This window comes from Lissotriton helveticus, chromosome 7 (assembly GCF_964261635.1).
Source record: "Lissotriton helveticus chromosome 7, aLisHel1.1, whole genome shotgun sequence".
Lineage (NCBI taxonomy): Eukaryota > Metazoa > Chordata > Amphibia > Caudata > Salamandridae > Lissotriton > Lissotriton helveticus.
Window position 1 is genome coordinate 1,427,514,899 of NC_136068.1, and position 24,542 is coordinate 1,427,539,440.

The following is a 24,542-nucleotide window of genomic DNA, read 5'->3' on the forward strand; positions in this document are numbered from 1 at the left end:
TGTTATGCTATGCTATGTTGTGTTTTGTTATGCTATGCTATGTTGTGTTTTGTTATGCTATGCTATGTTTTGTTATGCTATGCTACGTTTTGTTATGCTATGCTATGTTTTGTTGTGTTTTGTTATGCTATTTTTTGTTATGCTACTTGTTGTTATGCTATGTTTTGTTGTGCTTTATTACGCTATGCTTGGTTATGCTATGCTTGGTTATGCTATGCTTGGTTATGCTATGCTTGGTTATGCTGTGCTTGGTTATGCTGTGCTTGGTTGTGCTGTGCTTGGTTGTGCTGTGCTTGGTTGTGCTGTGCTTGGTTGTGCTGTGCTTGGTTGTCTTTTGCTGTGCTGTGCTGTGTTTTGCTGTGCTGTGCTTTGCTGTGCTATGTTTTGCTGTGCTGTGCTGTTTTTTGCTGTGCTGTGTTTTGCTGTGCTGTGCTGTGTTTTGCTGTACTTTGCTGTGTTTTGCTGTGCTGTGTTTTGCTGTGCTGTGCTGTGTTTTGCTGTGCTGTGTTTTGCTGTGCTGTGTTTTGCTGTGCTATGTTTTGCTGTGCTGTGTTGTGCTGTGCTGTGTTTTGCTGTGCTGTGCTGTGTTTTGCTGTGCTGTGCTGTGCTGTGTTTTGCTGTGCTGTGCTGTGTTTTGCTGTGCTGTGTTTTGCTGTGCTGTGTTTTGCTGTGCTGTGTTTTGCTGTGCTGTGCTGTGTTTTGCTGTGCTGTGCTTTGCTGTGCTGTGTTTTGCTGTGTTTTGCTGTGCTGTGTTTTGCTGTGCTGTGCTTTGCTGTGCTGTGTTTTGCTGTGCTGTGTTTTGCTGTGCTGTGCTGTGTTTTGCTGTGCTGTGCTGTGTTTTGCTGTGCTGTGCTGTGTTTTGCTGTGCTGTGCTGTGTTTTGCTGTGCTGTGCTGTGTTTTGCTGTGTTTTGCTGTGCTGTGTTTTGCTGTGCTGTGTTTTGCTGTGCTGTGCTGTGTTTTGCTGTGCTGTGTTTTGCTGTGCTGTGTTTTGCTGTGCTGTGCTGTGTTTTGCTATGCTGTGCTGTGTTTTGCTGTGCTGTGCTTTGCTGTGCTGTGCTGTGTTTTGCTGTGTTTTGCTGTGTTTTGCTGTGTTGTGCTGTGCTGTGTTTTGCTGTGCTGTGTTTTGCTGTGCTGTGCTGTGTTGTGCTGTGCTGTGTTGTGTTGTGCTGTGCTGTGCTGTGTTTTGCTGTGCTGTGTTTTGCTGTGATGTGCTGTGTTTTGCTGTGCTGTGCTTTGCTGTGTTTTGCTGTGTTTTGCTGTGCTGTGCTGTCCTGTGCTGTGCTGTCCTGTGCTGTGCTGTGTTTTGCTGTGCTGTGCTGTGTTGTGTTGTGTTGTGTTTTGCTGTGCTGTGTTGTGTTGTGTTTTGCTGTGCTGTGTTGTGCTGTGCTGTGTTCTGCTGTGCTGTGCTGTGTTTTGCTGTGCTGTGTTGTGTTTTGCTGTGCTGTGCTGTGTTGTGTTTTGCTGTGCTGTGCTTTGTTTTGCTGTGCTGTGTTGTGTTTTGCTGTGCTGTGCTGTGTTGTGTTGTGTTTTGCTGTGCTGTGCTGTGTTGTGTTTTGCTGTGCTGTGCTGTGTTGTGTTTTGCTGTGCTGTGTTGTGTTTTGCTGTGCTGGTAAGGGTATGTGAGGGTGTGTGTGAGGGGGTGTGAAGGTGAGGGTGTGAGGGTGAGGAGGTGTGTGAGGGTGAGGAGGTGCGTGAAGGTGAGTGTCTCCAATGAATGTCACTGCTTGGCCTTCTTTGAAAATGTTCAGTGCTGCAAATAGAGCATGCCGCCCTAATTATCACAGCATGAGGCCCCAAAGTGATAATTATCACAGCATGCAGAGAGCCGCCCCACGCTGCTGGAGCACTCAACTGCACATTAATTATAGTTGAGTGCTCCAGCAGCCTGGGGGCCAGTTGACATGCTGTGATAAGTGGATCTCATGCTGTGATAATTGTTGAGGAAGTGGAGACTCCTGCTGGGATAATTGGTCTTGTGGCGCCTCAGGAAGTAGAGTTTCATGCTGGGATAATTGGTCTGGCGGGCTTGCAGCGCCTGACGTCCAACAAACGTGCACAAGCTGCTCAACCTTGAAGCACGTTCACAGACCTGGGTCGGCTCGTGCCCAGGTCTGTATCGGGCTCGTTCACAGCTGTTACTCCCTTGACAGGGAGGAAGGTGACTATAGTCTCGCTGGCGGGAGCGCTTCGCGCTCCAACGCCAGCTCGACCTAAAAAGGGGCACGGCCTGCACCACCTCTCTGCAACGCAGTGCAGTGGTGCTTCCTGGAAGCACCTGGTGGGCTTCTTGGCCCTGCGGTCCCTCAGGTTTGAAGTGGAATTTTTTCCCCTACTTAAAATGCGCCACAGGGCGTGTTTGCACACATCATGTAACGCCCTGTCCCCTCCCTTCACCATTGTGTAAACACACCCTGTCACCGTTCTAAGTTGAGAGATAATGTCCCCTTCAATCCTAAGGGTCCCTAGGGTCCAACTAGCCCACTAGGTACCTCCAGTAAGCGCCACAGAGCTGCGTTGCAGAGAAGTGTAAAAAGGGGCATGACCTCTGAACACCTGTCTGCAACACAGCTCCCTGGCGCATACTGGAGATACCTGTTGGGCTGTTTGGCCCTCAGTGACTCTCAGTATTGAAAGAAAATTAATTCCCCAACTTAAAAAACTCGCCACAGGGCGTGTTTGCACAGTGGTGAAGGAACGGGGCGTGGCCTGAGGTGATATGTCTGCAAACACGCCCTGTGGTGCGTTTTAAGTTAGAGAATTAATTCCCTCCAGTATGCGCCAGGAGGCAGCGTTGCAGAGAGGTGTTCAGAGGTGTTCAGAGGCCACGCCCCTTTTTACAACACTCTTCAAAGCAGCTCCGTGGTGCTTACTGGAGGTACCTGGTGGGCCAGTTGGCCCCATGGACCCTCAGGATTGACAAGGAATGAATTCCCCAACTTAAACCGCGCCACAGGGTGTTTTTGCACATATGTGAACTCAGGTCCCGCCCCCTCCCTTCACTACTGTGCGAGCGCACCCCGTGGCACATTTTAAGTTGGGGATTACCTCCCCTTGAATACTGAGGGTCCCTGGGGTGCAACTAGCCCACCAGCTACCTCCAGTAAACTCCACAGAGCTGCGTTGCAGAGAGGTGTAAAAAGGGGCTTGGCCTCAGAACACCTCTCTGCAACCCAGCTCCCTGGCACATATTGGAGGTACCTGGTGGGCTAGTTGGCCCCCAGGGACCCTCAAGATTGAAGAGGAATTAATTCCTCAACTTAAAACGCACCACAGGGCAGTGGTGTTTGGGTAGTGTAGGGGGTCGTGCCGGGGGTAGTGTTTTAGGGTTTAGGTTAGAGCAGTGGTGTTTGGGTAGTGTAGGGGGTTGTGCCGGGAGTAGTGTTTTAGGGTGTAGGGTAGCGCAGTGGTGTTTGGGTAGTGTAGGGGGTCGTGCTGGAGGTAGATTTAGGGTTTAGGGGTAGTGCACTGGTGTTTGTGTAGTGTAGGGGGTCGTGCTGGGGATAGTGTTTTAGGGTTTAAGGTAGTGCAGTGGTGTTTGTGTAGCATATGGGGTAGTGTTTTAGGATTTATGGTAGTGCAGTGGTGTTTGGGTAAGATAGGGAGTCGTGCTGGGATGAGTGTTTTAGGGTTTACGGTAGTACAGTGTTGTGCGTGTAGTGTAGGTCGTGCTGGGGGTAGTGTTTTAGGTTTTAGGGTAGTGCAGTGGTGTTTGGTATTGCAGTGGTGTTTTGGGGAGTGTAGGGGGTCGTGCTGGGGTAGATTTAAGGTTTAGGGTAGTGCAATCGTGTTTGGGTAGTGTAGGAGGTCGAGCGGGGTAGTGTTTTAGGGTTTAGGGTAGAGCACTCATAAATGAGTAGTGTAGGGGGTCGTGCTGGGGTAGAATTAGGGTTTACGGTAGTGAAGTGGTGTTTGCGTAGTATAGGGGGTCATGCTGGGGGTAGTGTTTTAGGGTTTAGGGTAGTGCAGTGGTGTTTGTGTAGTGTATGGGGTAGTGTTTTATGGCTTTTGGTAGTACAGTGTTGTTTGGGTAGTGTAGGGGTTCGTGCTGGGGTAGTGTTTTAGGGTCATGCAGTGGTGTTTGTGTAGTGTAGGGGTCGTGCTGGGGGTAGTGTTTTAGGGTAGTGCAGCGGTGTTTGTGTAGTGTAGGGTGTCGTGTTGGGGTAGATTTAGGGTTTAGGTAGTGCAGTGGTGTTTGTGTAGTGTAGGGGGTCATGGTGGGGTTAGATTTAGAGTTTAGGGTGGTGCAGTGGTGTTTGTGTAGTGTAGGGGTCGTGATTGGGTAGTGTTTTAGGGTTTAGGGTAGTGCAGGGGTGTTTGGGTAATGTAGGGGTCGTGCTGGGGGTTGATTTTGTTTTTAGGGTAGTGCAGTGGTGTTTGGGTAGTGGAGGGGGTCGTGCTGGGGGTAGATGTAGGGTTTAGGGCAGTGCAGTGGTGTTTGTGGGTTTGTGCTGGGGGTAGTGTTTTAGGTTTTAGGGTAGAACAGTGGTGTTTGTGTAGTGTAGGGGGTCATGCTGGGGGTAGTGTTTTAGGGTTTAGGGTATTGCAGTGGTAATTGTGTAGTGTAGGGGTAGTGTTTCTAGCGTTAAGGGTAGTGAAGTGGTGTTTGTGTAGTGTAGGGAGTCGTGCTGGGGGTAGTGAGTTCGGGTTAAGGGTAGGGCAGTGGTGTTTGTATAATGTAGAGGGTAGTGTTTAGGGTTTAGTGTAGCGCAGTGGTGTTTGGGTAGTGTAGAGGGTCGTGCTGGGGATATATTTAGGGTTTAGGGTAGTGCAGTGGTGTTTGGGTAGTATAGGGGGTCATGCTGGGAGGTAGTGTTTTAGGGTTCCGGGAAGCTCAGTGTTGTTTGTCTACTGTAGGGGGCAGTGTTTTAGGGTTTAGAGTAGTGCAGTGGTGTTTGAGTAGTGTAGGGGGTAGTGCTCACCAGGGAGTTAACTGGAAGTCTACTGCTGGTATTGAAAGTGATTGTTCAGTCTGCATGTCAGAATTTGCTAATTAAATAGAAGAGGATTTAAGATCTCTCTTAAAACATGCCCTCATTTTTCTTTCTACAACACTAACCATAATTTCTATGACAAAATGAAGCCTCTCATTTTGTTCCTTTTTAAATTAAATGTTTTGAGTGTTACCACTTTATTTCAATCAAGATGGCCTCAGGAGTGCCAAACTTTTGTCATTAGTAAGGCTGTTAGCGCTCTTGTTGTTTTTTAGAACACTCTGGGAAGAAGCAGTAGAACACAAAGTAATCAACTGACAGGCTGCTCCGGTTGAAATATAACAGGAAGATATTTGAGATCTCACTGAAAACATGTCCTCATTTTTCTTTCTACAGCACTAACCATAATTTCGATGACAAAATAAACCCCCTCATTTTGTTCCTTTTTAAATTAAATATTTTAAGTGTTACCAGTTTATTCCAATCAAGATGGCTTCAGGTGTGCCATAATTTTGTCATACGTAAGACTGTTAGCGCTCTAGTTGTTCTTTACAACACTCTGGGTAGCTGTAATGGAACACAAAGGAATCAACTGCCAGGCTGCTTCTGTTGAAATATGACAGGAAGATATTTGAGATCTCACTTAAAACATGTTCTAATTTTTCTTCCTGCAGCATAAACCATAATTTCTAGGACAAAATGGACCTCCTCATCTTATTCCTTTTTAAATTAAATGTTTATTCCAATCAAGATGGCTTCAGGTGTGCCATACTTTTGTCATTACTAAGGCTGTTAGCGCTCTAGTTGTTCTTTAGAAGTCTCTGGGAAGCTGCAGTAGAACACAAAGCAATCAACTGACCGGCTGCTCCTGTTGAAATATAACAGGAAGATATTTGAGATCTCACTTAAAACATGTCCTAATTTTTCTTTTGACAGCACTAACCATAATTTCGATGACAAAATAAACCCCCTCATATTGTTCCTTTTTAAATTAAATGTTTTAAGTGTTACCAGTTTATTCCCATCAAGATGGCTTCAGGTGTGCAATAAGTTTGTCAATAGTAAGGCTGTTAGTGCTCTAGTTGTTCTTTTAGAACACTCTGGGAAGCTTCTGTAGAACACAAAGGAATCAACTGACAGTCTCTGCCCTTGTTGGATGGACATGTTTAACTGAGAATGGAAGACTTAATTCTCACATGACTGAGAAAGATAATGTGAATTTACAGTAAATGTGCTCTCATTTAAGCTTCTGGAGCACCTTCCAAACCTCTATGGGACAAGCATGAGAAAATAGTTTTCTCTCAAACATGATTCATGATATCCCAGCAGAAGGCTTTTTCACATGGTAAAATCACCTTAGAACACACCACAATTCCTAAAATGAGTATGGTACCATCAACAAATGATTTATAATGTAACTAAAGTCTTAAAACCTTCTATTAACTACAATGCTTTTTAATGAGGTGCTATCATGTCTATTGGTCCCAAGATGGCTGCCAACACTTCTTGGATGAAGTGCTGACTGCCAATAAGATCTCACAATGAGATGTGTCGTTAGGCTACGCCCAGATATATATAAATTTTTCCTTTAATATCTAAAAAACTACTGAACAGATTGACACCATTTAAGCAAAAGGCACGAGTCTGAACTAAGGACTACCTCTTTGCCAAATTTGGTGTAATTCCGTTCACCAGTTCGGGCTGTAGCTGCGGCTAAAGGTCCCTATGGAAAATTGCATGGGGAAAACACGTTTTGGGACCCCCTTTTTTTCGCGCCCCTGCTTCACAAATCACCCCGAGACTTTCAGGATAGGAGCGAAGCGGACCTGGCCATTAGTTTTAAAAATGTTGCGAAGATTCGTCAACCGGCGCTAAAGTTATTATAAATAGAATGTTGCGGATCTCCTATGGAAAATAGGTCCTAACTATATCTACCTACTGGCGACCGCCAGTAGGTAATATATATATATATATATATATGTATATATATATATATATACATTACCTACTGGCAATAGCCAGTAGGTATATATAGTTAGGATTGTTTTCATAGGGAAATCGCAACATTCTATTGGGAATAACTTTGGCGCCGGTTGAGGAATCTTCCTGAAATTTTCCTTAACTTTGCCTCGGGGCGCTCCGCTCCTTCCCTGAAAGTTTGGGGGGATTCGTCAAGCGGGGGCCGAGATAAAAGGGGGGTCCCAAAACGTGTTTTCCCCATGGTAATTTCCATAGGGCGGTTGGACTCACTTTTAGCCCGAACGGCTGAATGGTTTTCCACCAAACTTGGCAAAATTGTAGGGACTGGTAGCCCGATGTGCCTTTGCTATGTCTCAAGATATGTGCTCCAGTGGTTTTTACGAAAATTAACTTTGAAAAAATATATATTGGGCTATATTGGGCTATATATATGTCAGAGCCCAAATGTAGCCCAATGTAGCCCAAAGATGGCCACCAGAGACAAAAAAAACCAAATGTAGCCCAAATATCAGCCAGATGTAGCCCAACTATAGCCCAATGACAGAATGTCCCAGAGTGTTCTAAAGAACAACTACAGCGCTAACAGTCTTACTTATGACAAAAGTATGGCACACCTGAAGTCATCTTGATTGGAATAAAGTGTTAACACTTAAAACATTTAATTTGCAAAGGAACAAAATGAGGGGGTTCATTTTGCCATAGAAATTATGATTAGTGCTGAAGAAAGAAAAATTAGGGCACATTTTGAGTGACTTCTCAAATCCTCTTATATTTCATTAAAAACATTCTGATATGCAGTCTCCCAAGATGGCCACCAGAGACAAAAGAGCCCAAATGTAGCCCAAATATCAGCCAGATGTAGCCCAACTATAGCCCAATGACAGAATGTCCCAGAGTGTTCTAAAGAACAACTAGAACGCTAACAGTCTTACTTATGACAAAAGTATGGCACATCTGAAGTCATCTTGATTGGAATAAAGTGGTAATACTTAATACATTTAATTTGAAAAGGAACAAAATGAGGGGTTTCATTTTGCCATAGAAATTTTATATATATATATATTCACTGAAAAACCCATAGGTTACACACCAGTTATAGTTAGGAATTAGCATTTAAAAAACCTTTGAAATTCACTGAAAAAACCGTAGGTTTCACACCAGTTATAGTTAGCTGGAAATTTTACTCGCATAAAACCATTGAAATTCCCACGTTATAGTTAGTTGGACTCACTATATTTAACTATTTAAACATTACTCGCTAATATATGTATTCACTAAGATACACTTAATAAGCCAGTTAACCAATCAATTTGTTTTTTAAAAAACACTGAAAAAACCATAGGTTTCAGGCCTTATATAGTTAGGAATTAGCATTTAAAAAACCTTTGAAATTCACTGAAAAAACCATAGGTTTCAGGCCTTATATAGTTAGGAATTAGCATTTAAAAAACCTTTGAAATTCACTGAAAAAACCATAGGTTTCAGGCCGTATATAGTTAGGAATTAGCATTTAAAAAACCTTTGAAATTCACTGAAAAAACCATAGGTTTCAGGCCTTATATAGTTAGGAATCAGCATTTAAAAAACCTTTGAAATTCACTGAAAAAACCATAGGTTTCAGGAGTTATATAGTTAGGAATTCGTTTTTAAAAAACCTTTGAAATTCACTCAAAAAACTATAAGTTTTAGTGGTGTTATAGTTAGCTGGACATTTTACTCATACAAAACCAATGAAATTGCTCCTATATAGTTAGTTGTACTAACTATATTTCGCGCACCCGCAATCCACTGCTGATGATGTCACATATTAGATCATTCATGACATGGTCAGTGACATAACTGATGACATCTCAAATGACATCACTGATGACATCACTGATGACATCATCCACGTGACAATCACATACACCTTTTCATACACTATTACAATTTTTCATCACTGTTTGTAAAATACAGAGTATCATATTTAAATCCATTGTCACAGCAATACAAGTATCTAAAAATCCACTCAGTGATTCATAGATGTATACACACATCTAATCACTTACCTATGGATTCACTCATACATGCTGTCAATGAACAATAGAACACTATCAAAAATACTTATACACCTATATCGACATTAAACAACAGCACGCATCCTATTCACATATGAAGTCATCCTACTCACTTATGCAAACAATGGATCATACTTACATATTTACTTAGCAAAACACTTATACAAACACCACTTCTTCTATTCATTTAGATAGTAAGTCATACTTAGTGAATTATAAAATCATTATTACAAGTATACAGTTATCCCTACAGTCACTCACACAATCATTGTGTCTTATGTATACTTATTTATATACAACAACTGACACATATACTGCCTTTTATTTTTCTAGTTTGTTGGACCTGTACCTTTGAGAAATATATTTGCTCATCACCACACCCATAAAGAGATTCCCTCACCCAAACTGTTAGAACATGTAGTTTTAACTTCATATATCTACTGAATCAACTATTCACACATCTTTGGACAGTCACACACCCCCACACCGAACCACACACACTTTCACACTCCCATACAAATACTCAGTTAACTAATCAATAACTAATATAGACTTTCACATAGCTAGTAACCAACTGTAGAATCAGTTTACACAACAACTGACAAAGTGATACAGATATTCACACAGTTTAGTCACTATCCACTATATTTAGTGAGACATTATAAATTGGTCAAGTAAACAGTCAATTACACTGCTACTAAATCCTCCATCCAAATATTTATTTATATATATCCACTCATTCTTCAATGTAAATTGCTATATATATAATGCATAATTAAATAACGAAGCAAATCACATTCACTGGATGATGTCATCAGTGATGTCATTTGAGATGTCATCAGTGATGTCACTGACCATGTCATGAATGATCTAGTATGTGACATCATCAGCAGTGGATCGGGGGAGCGCGAAATATAGTTAGTACAACTAACTATATAGGAGCAATTTCATTGGTTTTGTATGAGTAAAATGTCCAGCTAACTATAACACCACTAAAACTTATAGTTTTTTGAGTGAATTTCAAAGGTTTTTTAAAAACTAATTCCTAACTATATAACTCCTGAAACCTATGGTTTTTTCAGTGAATTGCAAAGGTTTTTTTAAATGCTAATTCCTAACTATATAAGGCCTGAAACCTAGGGTTTTTTCAGTGAATATATATATATATATATATATATATATTACCTACTGGCAGTCGCCAGTAGGTATATATAGTTAGGATTTTTTTGAATAGGGAGTTCTGAAAATTCTATGTTGAATAACTTTGGCGTTGATGGACGGAATTGGCTGAAATTTTCAGGAAAATGGCACATTTTGTGTCTGAGCGTCCCCTGAAAGTTGGGGGGGGGTTTCGTCAAGCGGGGGCCGAGAAAAAAGGGGGATCCCAAAATGTGTTTTTAACATTGAGTTTTCCATAGGGCGGTTTGACTCACTTTTAGCTCGAACGGCTGAATGGATTTCCACAAAACTTGGCAAAATTGTAGTGACTGGTAGCCCGATTTGCCTTTGCTATGTCTCAAGATATATGCTCCAGTGGTTTTTACGAAAATTAACTTTGAAAAATATATATTGGGCTACATTGGGCTATATATATGTTAGAGCCCAAATGTAGCCCAATGTAGCCCAATGTAGCCCAAAGATGGCCACCAGAGACAAAAAAAACCAAATGTAGCCCAAATATCACCCAGATGTAGCCCAACTATAGCCCAATGACAGAATGTCCCAGAGTGTTCTAAAGAACAACTAGAACGCTAACAGTCTTACTTATGACAAAAGTATGGCACACCTGAAGTCATCTTGATTAGAATAAAGTGGTAACACTTAATACATTTAATTTGAAAAGGAACAAAATGAGGGGTTTCATTTTGCCATAGAAATTTTATATATATATATATATATTACCTACTGGCGGTCGCCAGTAGGTATATATAGTTAGGATTTTTTTGAATAGGGATTTCGGAAAATTCTATGTTGAATAACTTTGGCGTTGATGGACGGAATTGGCTGAAATTTTCAGGAAAATGGCACATTTCGTTTCTGAGCGTCCCCTGAAAGTTTGGGGGGGTTTCGTCAAGCGGGGGCCGAGAAAAAAGGGGGGTCCCAAAACGTGTTTTTAACATTGAGTTTTCCATAGGGCGGTTGGACTCACTTTTAGCTCGAACGGCTGAATGGATTTCTATGAAACTTGGCAACATTTTAGAGACTGTTTGCCCGATGTGCCTTTGCTAGGTCTCAAGATATATGCTCCAGTGGATTTTGAGAAATTAACGTTCAAAAAAATATATATATCTGTGACAGCGTCCCGGTTGTTGTGTTGTGTGGGTGATGTAAGTACCAACATGTAGGTACCAATGAAGAGTCTAAAATTCAATGTACACCGTCTCCTCTGTAGATATTTTGTATGTTCTAATATGGGTTATTTAAATGTAAATGTGTGGAAAAGCACTTCATGCTTTAAAGCAATTGTATTTTTGAACTGATTGTTCTTTCCTCTTAGTCCTCCTCTTTGTTTTTTTTTCCCCACACTCTTCTTCAGCATGCTAGTTGATAAATTCGTTCCCTCAAAAAATGTATATACATAAAAAAATTATATTAAATACATATAAAATATATTTTTCCTTTAAAAGAAGAATACATTTTACAGCTTTTGATATTTGCTATTAAAAAACCATTGAAATTCACTGAAAAAACCATAGGTTATAGACCATATATAGTTAGGAATTAGCATTTACAAAACCTTGAAAATTCACTGAAAAAACCATAGGTTATAGACCATATATAGTTAGGAATTAGCATTTACAAAACCTTATTTTACTCACAAAAAACCATTGAAATTCGCATATATAGTTAGTTGCAATAACTATATATCGCGCACCCGCAATCCACTGCTGATCATGTCACATATTACATCATTCATGACATGGTCAGTGACATCACTGATGACATCACTGATGACAACTCAAATGACATCACTGATGACATCACTGATGATAACATCCAGTGACTGTATGTTTCTGTAAAGTTAAAATATGTCTTACATATTGAAGAATGAGTGGATGTATAAGTGTCTGGATGAAGGATTTAGTAGGTGCATGACTGACTGTATGAGTGAGTGATTAAATGTGTCTCACTGAGTGCATGGGTTAGTGACTAAACTGTCTTAATTTGTGCATCATTATGTCTGTTGTTCTGTAAACTGCTGCATGTGTTGATCAGTAGCTATATGAGTAACTATATGGGTTATTGATTGGTTGCCCAAGTATTTGTATGGGAGACTGAGTGTGTGTGTGGGTGGCTGGGAGGTGTATGACTCTGTGCATAGATGTGTGAGCAGTTGATTCACTAGATGTATGGGTTCAAAAGTGCATGTGGAAACAGCTGTATGGGCGGTTGACTGTGTGCATGAGTGTATTGGTGGGTGAATGGATATCTCAGTGCTACATGTCAAAGTAAGTACATATGTAAAACACAGTACATGTGAGAGTTGACATATATAAATAACTGTGCATAAGAGCCAGTGAATGTGTGAGTGGCTGTATGGATCATTGTGAACTTGTATCAGGGATTGTATAAGAGAGTAAATATGTGTTAGTATATGTTTGAATAAGTAAGGTGTGTATAACTGTATAGTTGAGGAAATGGAGGTGTGATTGATTCTTTGCATGACTGACTAGGTGTGTGAGTAACTCCATGGATGAGTGACAGTCTGTGAGTGTCTGTTTACACTGAATGTATCTAAGGTTATATTAGAGTCTGAAGAGGTTCATCGTATTATCACATGAATGATGTCAACAGTGATGTGATCAGTAATGTCAAATGAGATGTCATCAGTGATGTCATCAGTGATGTCATTTGAGATGTCATCAGTGATGTCATCAGTGATGTAATTTGAGATGTCATCAGTGATGTCATTTGAGATGTCATCAGTGATGTCATCAGTGATGTCACTGACCATGTCATGAATGATGTAATATGTGACATGATCAGCAGTGGATTGCGGGTGCGCGATATATAGTTAGTGCAACTAACTATATATGCAAATTTCAATGGTTTTGTGTGAGTAAAATAAGGTTTTGTAAATGCTAATTCCTAACTATATATGGTCTATAACCTATGGTTTTTTCAGTGAATTTTCAAGGTTTTGTAAATGCTAATTCCTAACTATATATGGTCTATAACCTATGGTTTTTTCAGTGAATATATATATACACATACACACACACATATACATATACATATATACATATATACAAACTCACATTTCAGCCAACATGTTTCACTCTGTCTTGACATACAATCCGGGGGCTTTTTTAAAGAATGTTCAGGGTTGCAAGTGCATAAAATATGTGTATTAAATTTACAAGAAAGACATACAGAATTCAAACATACCCTTGAAACCCATAATGCTCAAGGTTGGTTGGAGGACATTGTATTGATTCCGGGTCTCCAATTTGTTACTTTACCCTCTATCATTCGACTAGTGATTAGAAGACATACCTTTGAGCATGTGATGCTCACTTATGGCACCATTCCTTCACTTTGTTTGTAGGCTCGAATATTATATAAAAGGATTGTAGTCTTGGTGCAGCTAGTCCATTCTAAGACTTGTGGTACTTGTACTTAAATTAACTATTCAGAAGACTCGTTGTCACTATTCTTTAGAATTTCTTACCACCAGCCATGCACACATCTCTGTTTTATTTGCACGTCATGAAGAAGCTGAAAACATTTCTTGGTACGTTATATTTCAATTTAATTAAAGTTTAAGCCACTGCAATCTTGGGTGTTTTCCATAAGGTATACCTTGGTTTAATGTATGCTGTATTGTGTAAAGAGATCTCTACCTTATGCTCATACAAATGTGACAAATTAATTTTATTGCTGCCTAAAATTGAAATGCTTCTACGGTTGCCAAAATGTGATTTAACCATGTATTGCCAAATATTGAGTCAATGAGGTTTAAGTGATGTTGTTTTAATTTTCAAAAATATGGAAATCAGTGAGACGATTTCAATATGTAGTGTATACTTACCTCTAAGGCAGTTTCAGCTTCTTCGTAAGCAACTTGCAGCTCTTCCTTTTCCATTTCTAATTTTTTCTTTGATTTCTGAAGTTCATGTACACTCTTTCCGCCTTCTCCTAGTTGTTCTGTTATATCTGCGATTTCCTCTATAGGGGTAAAGAAATGAAAAGTCACACAGAGGCCGTAGCTTATAATAGAAACAACCCCACTTACGCACCTCATAGAACAATCAAATAAACTAAACCAATCTGAATCCTACCACAATTGTTTTTATTGACAATTCGTTACTCAATGCAACATTCATAAGTTTAAGCTGTCCATAAATATACATTCATGAATGTATATCACATCTCTCTGGCCCTGGAACTTTTACAAGGAACACATGAGTTTTCTGTGTTAGAAGTTGACTGCCAAACCAGCAATACTCTATAGATATATGCCTTTAAGGCAGTCATTATCTGTAAATATTTGAATTGCATGCCCCTTCAACCCCGGTGGGAGGTCAGGATTTCGGTGAAGTGTAAGTACTAGAGAGTGTATTGAGATTAGTTCCAAGGATATCTTGATGTTATTCCCATGTGTTTAACATAAGGCCAGTTTCTTGGGAAGTCTATATGGTCTGAGATCGTGTTAGCTATTGTGTGATGGATAAGGCACCGTCACATTTTGGTATCCAGTTCATTTCTTGTCTTAATTCTGTCCGTTGGTAATATATCCAGATGTCCTGGCCAAGGCTCAAGACCTTCTGCCTAAAAGAAAGGCCGCCTTTCTTTTCAATCCATGTATTGGGATTGGGTTTCATCTTTGGACACCTTTAGCTTTCTGTTTGCAAAAAGACCTGTTATAGTGAGTGTGCACTGACAGTGAGTTTTGGGTTTAAAACTTGCTCATGATTCAGTATCTCATCTCTGTTCCCTGCTCCAGAATGTGTGTTTGTTATGCTCATCAGCTATGCTAGATTATTGTCAAAGTTGTGCTGATATTTCACCTTTTGTTTAGTTGCACAATCATAAAGAACCCTGCTGTATCATGTGAGCGGGCACAAGAAATGGTGAGATCTTGTGAGAACAAGGGAAAAAAATCTGATTTCAGTAGAAGAGACATATTTTCAGCCACCACTGTGGAAACAGGAAGACAATTTACAGTGGTCATGCCTGGATTGTACCACTTATGGTTCAGATTGAGAGGATAGTCTTCAGGGGGTGGAGACATATAAGTTAATACTTTGTAGCAAATTTAAACTTGCGTTGCAAATGTTCACATGTAGATATGCAAATTTGCCATAGTAAATATCCCTTAGTGTTTTTATCTTCTTTATAAAAGGGATATTGTTTACATTGTAAAGGCCTTCATGTCTTTAATGGCCAAAATTTAATTACATGCAGATGATATAATTGTGTTTCTCAAAGCAAGGACCATTGAAATGGCTTTTGATGAATTTGAAAATTGCAGTAATTGGAAGCTATAAAGATAATCATGAAAAACAGAAACTTGACTGTTTAACACTACTTCAGAGGTCCTTCACTTTCTTAAGTGAAGGCTGTAGTAATATTAGCCATCAGAGTCATCAGAAAAAGTCTGCTTTGCAAGAAACTCATCTGGTTTATGGATGAACCCTCCCCCACCAACCTAGTTGGTGGCATGCTTCATCATAGGGTTCCCACCCAGGGGGCTGAGTGCCTCCTAAGTGTGCTTCGATGCCTGATGACAGCGGAGCTGATTTTGTTGTTGTGTTTTTTTGAGGTGAGGAGTGGATACCGTGTGAATGAAAAATGTAAAACTACCTCCGGGGTACCAATTCTTTATTATGTGGTCCCTGGGGAACTTTTTTCGTATCGACAGGCATCTCAATCTGCATTTAAGACTACAGGAACAAGAACAAAACTGAGGAAAAGAAGGAGATGACGAGGTGGAAAAAGGGAAAGAAAGGAACAATCTGACATTTTGCTAACTGCAAAGATGTAGGAATAAATGAATAAGGATAATGTGAAGTACCATCATAGATTTAACTGATATGACATTAACGCATGAGGAAGAAAGTATTCTATCATTGGGAATATCACACTGCCTTGAATCATATATGGACTATACTGAGATAAGAATTGATCTTTCCAAGATCATTAGGTTAATGAAGTTAAAGACATTCTTTGAGATGCAACCACTGACAAAAGATAGACCTAAGAATATCAGTGTAAGACCACAAAACTAACTACAGGTGGTGGATGTTGAGTTGATGAAGGAGCTTCAAGAGTTGAAAAATGTAATTATGGGGATCAGAGAGAGTTGTTAATGGCCTTTTTGCAGGGCTATTCCCAAGTGTTTTTGCTTCTTCTTCCTATTTTTCCTCACCTGTTTTGTTGGTTTTAGGACTCTGGGCACTTTCCCACTGCTGATCAGTGCTAAAGTACATATGTTCTCTGTGTAACTTGTTATTTTGATTGGTTATCCATGATTGGCATATTTGATTTACTGGTAAGTCCTTAGCACAGTACACTGTGTGTGCCCAGGGCCTGTAAATCAAATGCTCCTAGTGGGCCTGAAGCACTGGTTGACTAGAAGCAAGGGTCCCGAAGCAAGGGTCCCTTCTTGGACAAATACCTCTGCCAATGAGAGTCCCCATTTCTAACAGAGAGGATGTCATGAAAGAATACATCATTGGGAAATTGTATCTGGATATATATTGTGCAGTCCCTGTGAACTTCAAACTTAACTCTAAGTGTATGCCAACAATGCCAAATTATTCAATTGATATTTAAAATAATCTAGTGTTACATGAATTGGATATGAGATTTGGAAATGTCAATATTCAAAAAAGACGATTCAATTAACTAATTTCAAAATTAAAGCAGAGAATGGACTATCTGACCAGAAATTCTGATAAGGGAGGAAACACCGTCCGTTGACAAATGGAAATGTATTTAAGAGAAGCAAACAAACACCTGAATGAAGCAACATGTTATGTGAAAAGTTCTGTATTGTTTACCATAAATAGCGGATACAATGAGCAACTAATGGAAAGGTATCATGTGGGCTTTTTGAGTCATGAGGAATATCAGTTTATGCAGGTAGTTCATCCCAGGACTCTGGTATTTTACAGGATACCGGAACTCCCCAAAATTAAGCCAACCCACTTGGTCATCTACTTATCCGGGCAGAGGGGGTATGTTTGAAAATATATCTAAGTATGTGGATTATTTTCTCAGGGATTTTGTTGGATGCTTACCCTCCTATACACAACACGCATTTAAGAAAAAGATTATTGATATCACATGGAAAGAGGACTATACGCTAATGACGACTGACGTAACAGCATTATATACCAGCATAAGGCATGACGATGGGTTACTAGCAGTACAACATTTTTTAAACACCAGACCTATGAGGTTGTGGAAACACACCAAAATATTGTTACATATGATGAGTACATGTCTGAACAATAATTGCTTTCTGTTTAATAATGACATTTTCAGGCAAATCACGTAGACTGCAATGGGCACCTGCTTCGCCACCAGATATGCTACTCTTCATATGAGCTGGTAGGAGGAGCAGGTGCTCCAGACACAATCCCCAGATGAATGGTCTAATCATATCATTTTATGTGCAGGTATATTAAACAAACTCTTTATAATTTGGAATGGGCCAGTTGACCGTGAAAGAGCTTTTGTAGACACAATCAATGTGAATTCTTTGAATCTATGTTTTACTAGTTGTGAGAAAGTGGCTCTATATATACTGGACCAAAGTAAGGTACCATGTGTATAGAGTCCACAATCCCCAGAGGTATAACAGAGGTTAAAGCCAGGTGTGACCTTACTCTCTAAAGTGGTAGCTTGGTCGAGTAGTAAGGCAGTACCAGAGGACAGTGTAATGCATTTGTTGTACACACTCAGTCAGCCAAAGGTTTCACACACTCAAGGACTGAACTCCAGGCCAATTGTTTTTATATCAAAAGATATAGTTGTTTTATTTTTAGAACCAAAAGGTATAAAAATATACTTTTCTCAATATGAGTGATCTCACATGAATACTTTGTAGAAAGGCAATAAACTTTGTAAACACACTAGGTATAGGGGTTGCAGTGGGAAACACAATTCTAAACACAATTTAACATTGAGCTCAATGGGTTTTTCTACATAAATGCAGTTGATTACTTTATAGATTACTTTTGTCATTCCAGGACTGGATCCTAGATTCAGTCCTGGGGTCTAAGCTGAAAACAGTTTAGTAAAAACGTTTTGGTTATTGCAATGATTTTTAAGGAATAAAAAGGTATTATCAAAGTTGACACAGAAACTTTTCAGTGAATAACTGGCAATGTTATCCTATGGCAGGAAATTCAAGTCACAGGTAAAGTACGTTCTCGTTACTTTTGTAATCCAGTACTGGCCTCCTAGGTCCAGCACTGGGAACTCTATCTAAGGCAGGTAAGCAATTACGTTTCAGTAGTTGGTACGATTTTTAAGGAATATTTGTAACTTTCAAAAGTCGACAGAAGAATTTTCAGAGCAAAACAGTCAATGGTTTCCTATGGAAGAAAATTCAGTTATGGGTAAGTCCAGTTAAAATTACTTTTGCAGGTCAGTACTGGGCTGAAAGGTACAGTACTGGCTCCTTTCCTGATTGCAGGAGAGTTTTTTTTTTTAATTTGTTACTCGGCGGAATTTATAGGAATATTTTAGAGTTTCAAAACTTCACACTTAGAAGATTTTTCGAGTCAAACCAGTCAATGTTATCCTATGGCAGGAAAGTGAGTTATCGGTTTTCAGGTGAGTACTCAACTGGTGAAGTTAAGGTTCTAGGCATAGACTCAGGGGTCCCCCAGGGTAAGGTAGGTTCAGTTGGTACACCCTCAGCGGCACAGGGACGGCCGGGTGCAGAGGTAGTTAGGCCCAATGTTATCCAATGAGAGGCAGGGGGCCTTCGGTTGGTGGCGGCTGGCTAGCAGGCCACGCAGCTGTGGGAGATGGGCTCCTGGTCACTTGCTCAGGGCAAATGGGGAAGTAGGATAGGGTACAGGTTGCACTGCCAGGGGCACTCGGGCGGCTGGGTGCAGGGTGCTTTTGAGCCGTCAGGCGCTCAATGTTATAGGGAAGGAATACAGGCCCTGGGGTACCTGGTTGGCAGGGGCCCAGGGCACACTCAGTCAAAGCACATCAGCAGTTCAGAAAAAAGTGGGGGCCTACCAATGCAAGAAAGATGGCACTTTCTCACACAACCCCCCCCCCAAACGAAAGGTGATGAGACTAACCTTGCCCTAGGGAGTCTTCATTGTCTAAGTGGTAGAACCTGGAAAGTCCATCTGCATTGGTGGCATGGGCAGTCCCTTGTCGGTGTTCCACTGCAAAGTCCATTCCCTGTAGGGAGATGGACCATCTCAGTAGTTTTGAATTTTCCCCTTTCATCTGCATTAGCCATCTGAGAGGTCCGTGGTCAGTTTGAACCAGGAAGTGAGTTCCAAACAAGCAGGGCCTCAACTTTTTCAGGGACCAAACCACAACAAATGCCTCCCTCTCAATGTCACTCCAACGCTGCTCTCTGGGGAGTAGCCTCCTGCTTATAAAAGCGAAAGGTTGATCTTGGCCTTCCTCATTGATCTGGGACAGCACCGCTCCTATCACGAGCTCTGAGGCATCAGTCTGCACTATGACCTGCTTGGAGTAGTCTGGTGCTTTTAGAATGGGTGCTGAGCACATTGCTTATTTCAGGGTGTCAAAAGCCTTTTGGCAGCTAACAGTCCAGTTTACTTTCTTGGGCATTTTCTTGGAGGTGAGTTCTGTGAGGGGAATCACAATGGACCCATATCCCTTCACAAACTTCCTGTAGTATCCAGTCAAGCCAAGGAATACCCTGACTTGGGTCTGGGTTGTTGGAGCTGCCCAGTCCATGATACTCTGGATCTTGGGCTGTAAGGGTTGGACCTGGCCTCCACCAACAAGGTAGCCCAGGTGTACCACAGTGCCCTGCCCTATCTGGCACTTGGATGCCTTGATAGTCAGTCCTGCAGATTGCAGGGCTTGTAGAACCATCCCACGGTGGATCAGGTGATCCTGCCAGGTGGAGCTAAAGACAGCAATATCATCAAGATAAGCTGCACTAAAGGACTCCAATCCAGTCAGGACTTGGTTCACCAACCTCTGGAAGGTGACATGGGCATTCTTTAACCCAAAAGGCATTACAGTAAACTGATAGTGCCCATCAGGTGTGGAGAATGCTGTTTTCTCTTTGGCTCCTGGGGCCATGCCAATTTGCCAGTAACCTGCAGTTAAGTCAAAGGTACTGAGAAAATTGGCTGTCCCCAATTTATCTATCAACTCATCTGCTCTTGGAATGGGGTGAACATTTGTCTTGGTGACAGAGTTGAGTTCTCTATAGTCCACACAGCACCTCATTTCTCTCTTTCCACCTTGTTGCTGAGGCTTAGGGACTAGAACCACTGGGCTGGCCCAGGGGATCTCAGAGGGTTCAATCACCCCTAGCTCCAGCATCTTGCTGACTTCAGCTTTGATGCTTTCCTTGACTTGGTCTGATTGTTGATAGAGTTTCTTTATGACAGGGTTACTGTCACCAGTGTCCACATCATGGGTACACCAGCTGGTCAGACCAGGGGTCAAGGAAAAGAGACTAGCAAACTGCTGCAAGACTTGCTTGTAGTCAGCCTGCTGTTGGGTAGAGAGGGAGTCTGAAAAGACCACTCCATCTACTGACCCATCTTTTGGGCTGGAAGAGAGGAGGTCAGGGAGAGGTTTACTCTCTGCTTCCTGTTCCTCATCAGTCACCATCAGCATGGTAAGGTCAGCCCTGTCATTGTAGAGTTTAAGGCAGTTCATATGGATAACCCTTTTGGGTGTCCTGCTTTGTGCCCAGGTCCACTAGGTAAGTGACCTCACTCTTTTTCTCCAGGATAGGGTAAGGGCCACTCCATCTGTCTTGGAGAGCCCTTGGTGCCACTCGCTCCAAAATCCACACCTGTTGCCCAGGTTGAAATTCAACAATTGCAGCTTTTTGGTCATACCAGTGCTTCTGAAGCAAGCTCCTGGCTGGCCTCAAGATTCGTGGATGCCTTTTCCATATACTCAGCCATTCTGGACCTTAGGCCATGCACATAGTCCATAATGTCTTGTTTGAGTTCTTGGAGAGGCCTCTCCCAACCCTCTTTCACAAGACAAAGTGGTCTCCTTACAGGATGACCAAACAGAAGTTCAAAGGGTGAAAATCCTACTCCCTTCCGTGGCCCTTCCCTATAAACGAAAAGCAGGCATGGCAACAGGACATCCCGTCTCCTTTTGAGTTTTTCAGGGAGTCCATGATCATACCTTTCAATGTCTTGTTGAATCTCTCAACAAGGCCATTGGTTTGTGGGTGGTATGGGGTAGTAAACTTGTACTGCACACCATACTCCTTCCACATGTGCTTCAGGTGAGCAGTCTTGAAGTTAGAACCTCTGTCTGAAACCACCTCCTTAGGAAACCCTACCCTGATGAAGACATCCAAGAGGGCCTTGGCTACTGCAGGAGCTGTTGTAACCCTAAGGGGAATTGCTTCAGGGTACCTAGTAGCATGATCCACTACTACTAGAATGAATTTGTTCCCTGAGGCTGTGTGAGGTTCAAGTGGACCCACAATGTCCACACCTACCCTTTCAAAGGGTACCCCACCACTGGCAGTGGTATTAGGGGGGCCTTTGGGTGGCCACCTGTCTTGCCACTGGCCAGTGGCGTAACGAAACTTGAGGGGGCCCCCCTGAAAACTACATGGAGGGGGCACCCCCCCCATCCTCCGTTCTAGTCTAGAGCTCTCAAGCCAGCGACCCGCCATAGTGCAGGGGATGCTTGGCGATTGTTACGCCACTGTCACCAATCCAGCCATTATAAGTAAAACTGGATGGTGGAGTTAAAGGTTGGGCTTAGTCTGCAGCAGGCTATCATAGGTGGTGGTTCATTCATTACAGGGTCACTGCCATCAGTACGTCAGGGAAGTTTGCCAATTTTAGGTGGGTTTCCTGATGCAGACTCCTGTCATGATATACAACATCAGGCCCACTCATTGTTCAGTTTTGACAAAAGTGCATCCACTGCTCCTTCTGGTTTCCATTTTAAAACATTAGAGAAAGCGACAATTCAGTATTTCAAAATCAGATGTAACTACTAAGAGCACATTTCAGCCAGTCAGTCTCTCAGTCAGTCAGTATTCAGACTCTGAGAGTCAGTCAGTCTCAACTCTCTCTCTACTCTCTCTCTCCATTCTCTCTCTCAACTCTCTCCACTCTATCTCCACTGTCTCTCTCTCCACTGTCTCTCCCTCCAATGTCTCTCTCTCCACTGTCTCTCCACTCTCTCTACTCTCTCTCCCTTCTCTCTCTCTACTCTCCCTTCTCTCTCTCTATCTTCTCTCTCTCCACTCTCTCTACTCTCTCTCTACTCTCTCTACTCTCTCTTCACTCTCTCTACTCTCCCTCCTCTCTCTACTCTCTCCACTCTCTCACTCTCTCTCCACTCTCTCTCCACTCTCTCTCTCCACTCTCTCTCTCTCCACTGTCTCTCTCTCCACTCTCTCTCTCCACTCTCCCTCTCTCCACTCTCCCTCTCTCCACTCTCTCCTCTCTCCACTCTCTCCTCTCTCTCTCTCTCTCTCTCTCTCTCTCCACTCTCTCTCTCTCCACTCTCTCTCTCTCTCCACCCTCTCTCTCTTCTCTTTCTCCACTCTCTCCACTCTCTCTCTCGACTCTCTCTCTCTCCTCTCTCTCTCCACTCTCTCTCTCCACTCTCTCTCCACTCTCTCTCTCCACTCTCTCTCCACTCTCTCACTCTCTCTCCACTCTCTCACTCTCTCTCACCACTCTCTCTCTCTCCACTCTCTCTCCACTCCCTCTCCACTCTCTCTCTCCACTCTCTCTCTCTCTCTCTACTCTCTCTCCACTCTCTCGTTCCACTCTCTCTCCACTCTCTCTCCACTGTCTCTCTCTCCACTGTCTCTCTCTTCGCTGTCTCTCTCTCCACTGTCTCTCACTCTCTCTACTGTCTCTCTCTCCACTGTCTCTCACTCTCTCTACTCTCTCTCTACTCTCTCTCCACTCTTTCTCCACTCTCTCTCCACTGTCTCCCTCCACTCTCCCTCAACTCCCTCTCCACTCTCTCTCTCTCTATTCTCTCTCTCTACTCTCCCTTCTCTCTCTCTACTCTTCCTCCACTCTCTCTACTCTCTCTCTCTACTCTCTCTCTTCACTCTCTCTGCTCTCTCTACTCTCTCGCTCCCCTTTCTCTTTCTCCACTCTCGCTCTCTCTCCACTCTCTCTCTCCACTCTCTCTCTCTCTCTCTCTCTCTCTCTCTCCACTCTCTCTCTCCACTCTCTCTCCACTCTCTCTCTCCACTCTCTCTCTCTCTCTACTCTCTCCTCTGTCTCTCCACTGTCTCTCCACTGTCTCTACTCTCTCCCCACTCTCTCTATCTCTCCACTCTCTCTACTCTCTACTCTCTCTCTCCACTCTCTCTTTCTCCACGCTCTCTCTCTCTCCACCCTCTCTCTCCACTCTCTCTCCACTGTCTCTCTCTCCACTGTCTCTCCACTGTCTCTACTCTCTCTCCACTCTCTCTCTCTCCACTCTCTCTCTCGCCACTCTCTCTCTCTCTACTCTCTCCACTCTCTCTCCACTCTCGCTCCACTCTCTCTCCTCTCTATCTCTCTCTGTCAACTCTATCTCCACTGTCTCTCTCTCCACTGTCTCTCCCTCCACTGTCTCTCCACTCTCTTTACTCTCTCCACTGTCTCTCCGCTCTGTCTCCCTTCTCTCTCTCTACTCTCCCTTCTCTCTCTACTCTCCCTTCTCTCTCTCTCTCTACTCTCTCTCCACTCTCTCTACTCTCTCTCCACTCTCCCTACTTTCTCTTCACTCTCTCTACGCTCTCTCTCTCTCCACTCTCTCTCCACTCTATCTCTCTCTGTCAACTCTATCTCCACTGTCTCTCTCTCCACTGTCTCTCCCTCCACTGTCTCTCCACTCTCTCTACTCTATCCACTGTCTCTCCACTCTGTCTCCCTTCTCTCTCTCTACTCTCCCTTCTCTCTCTACTCTCCCTTCTCTCTCTCTCTCTACTCTCTCTCCACTCTCTCTCCACTCTCCCTACTCTCTCTTCACTCTCTCTACTCTCTCTCATCTCTCTCTCCACTCTCTCCACTCTCTCTCCTCTCTCTACTCTCTCCACTGTCTCCCTCTCCACTGTCTCCCCACTCTCTCTCTCTTCCCACTCTCTCTCCACTCTCTCTCTCCACTCTCTTTCTCCACTCTCTCTCTCTACTCTCTCTCCACTCTCTCTCTCCATTCTCTGTCTCCATTCTCTCTCTCCACACTCTCTCTCATCTCTCTCCACTCTCTCTCTCCACTCTCTCTCTCCACTCTCTCCACTCTCTCTCTCTCTCTCTCTCTCTCTCTCTCTCTCTCCTCTCTCTCTCTCTCTCCACTCTCTCTCCCCTGCCTTGCACCCTTCTCCTCTCTACCTTGCACCCTTCTCCCCTCTGCCTTGCACCCTTCTCCCCTCTACCTTGCACCCTTCTC

General features: G+C 42.6%; 1 protein-coding gene across 4 annotated transcripts in view; it reads right to left on the bottom strand.

The window, feature by feature from the left end:
* MYH16 (myosin heavy chain 16) overlaps positions 1-24,542 on the bottom strand; it is a 1,068,458-nt gene that overhangs the window by 194,088 nt on the left and 849,828 nt on the right. For all 4 annotated transcript variants that reach the window (XM_078654769.1, XM_078654768.1, XM_078654770.1 and 1 more), the window contains one exon: positions 14,002-14,138. In XM_078654769.1, the coding sequence (XP_078510895.1) occupies positions 14,002-14,138 (137 nt within the window). The remainder of the gene's footprint in view (positions 1-14,001; positions 14,139-24,542) is intronic.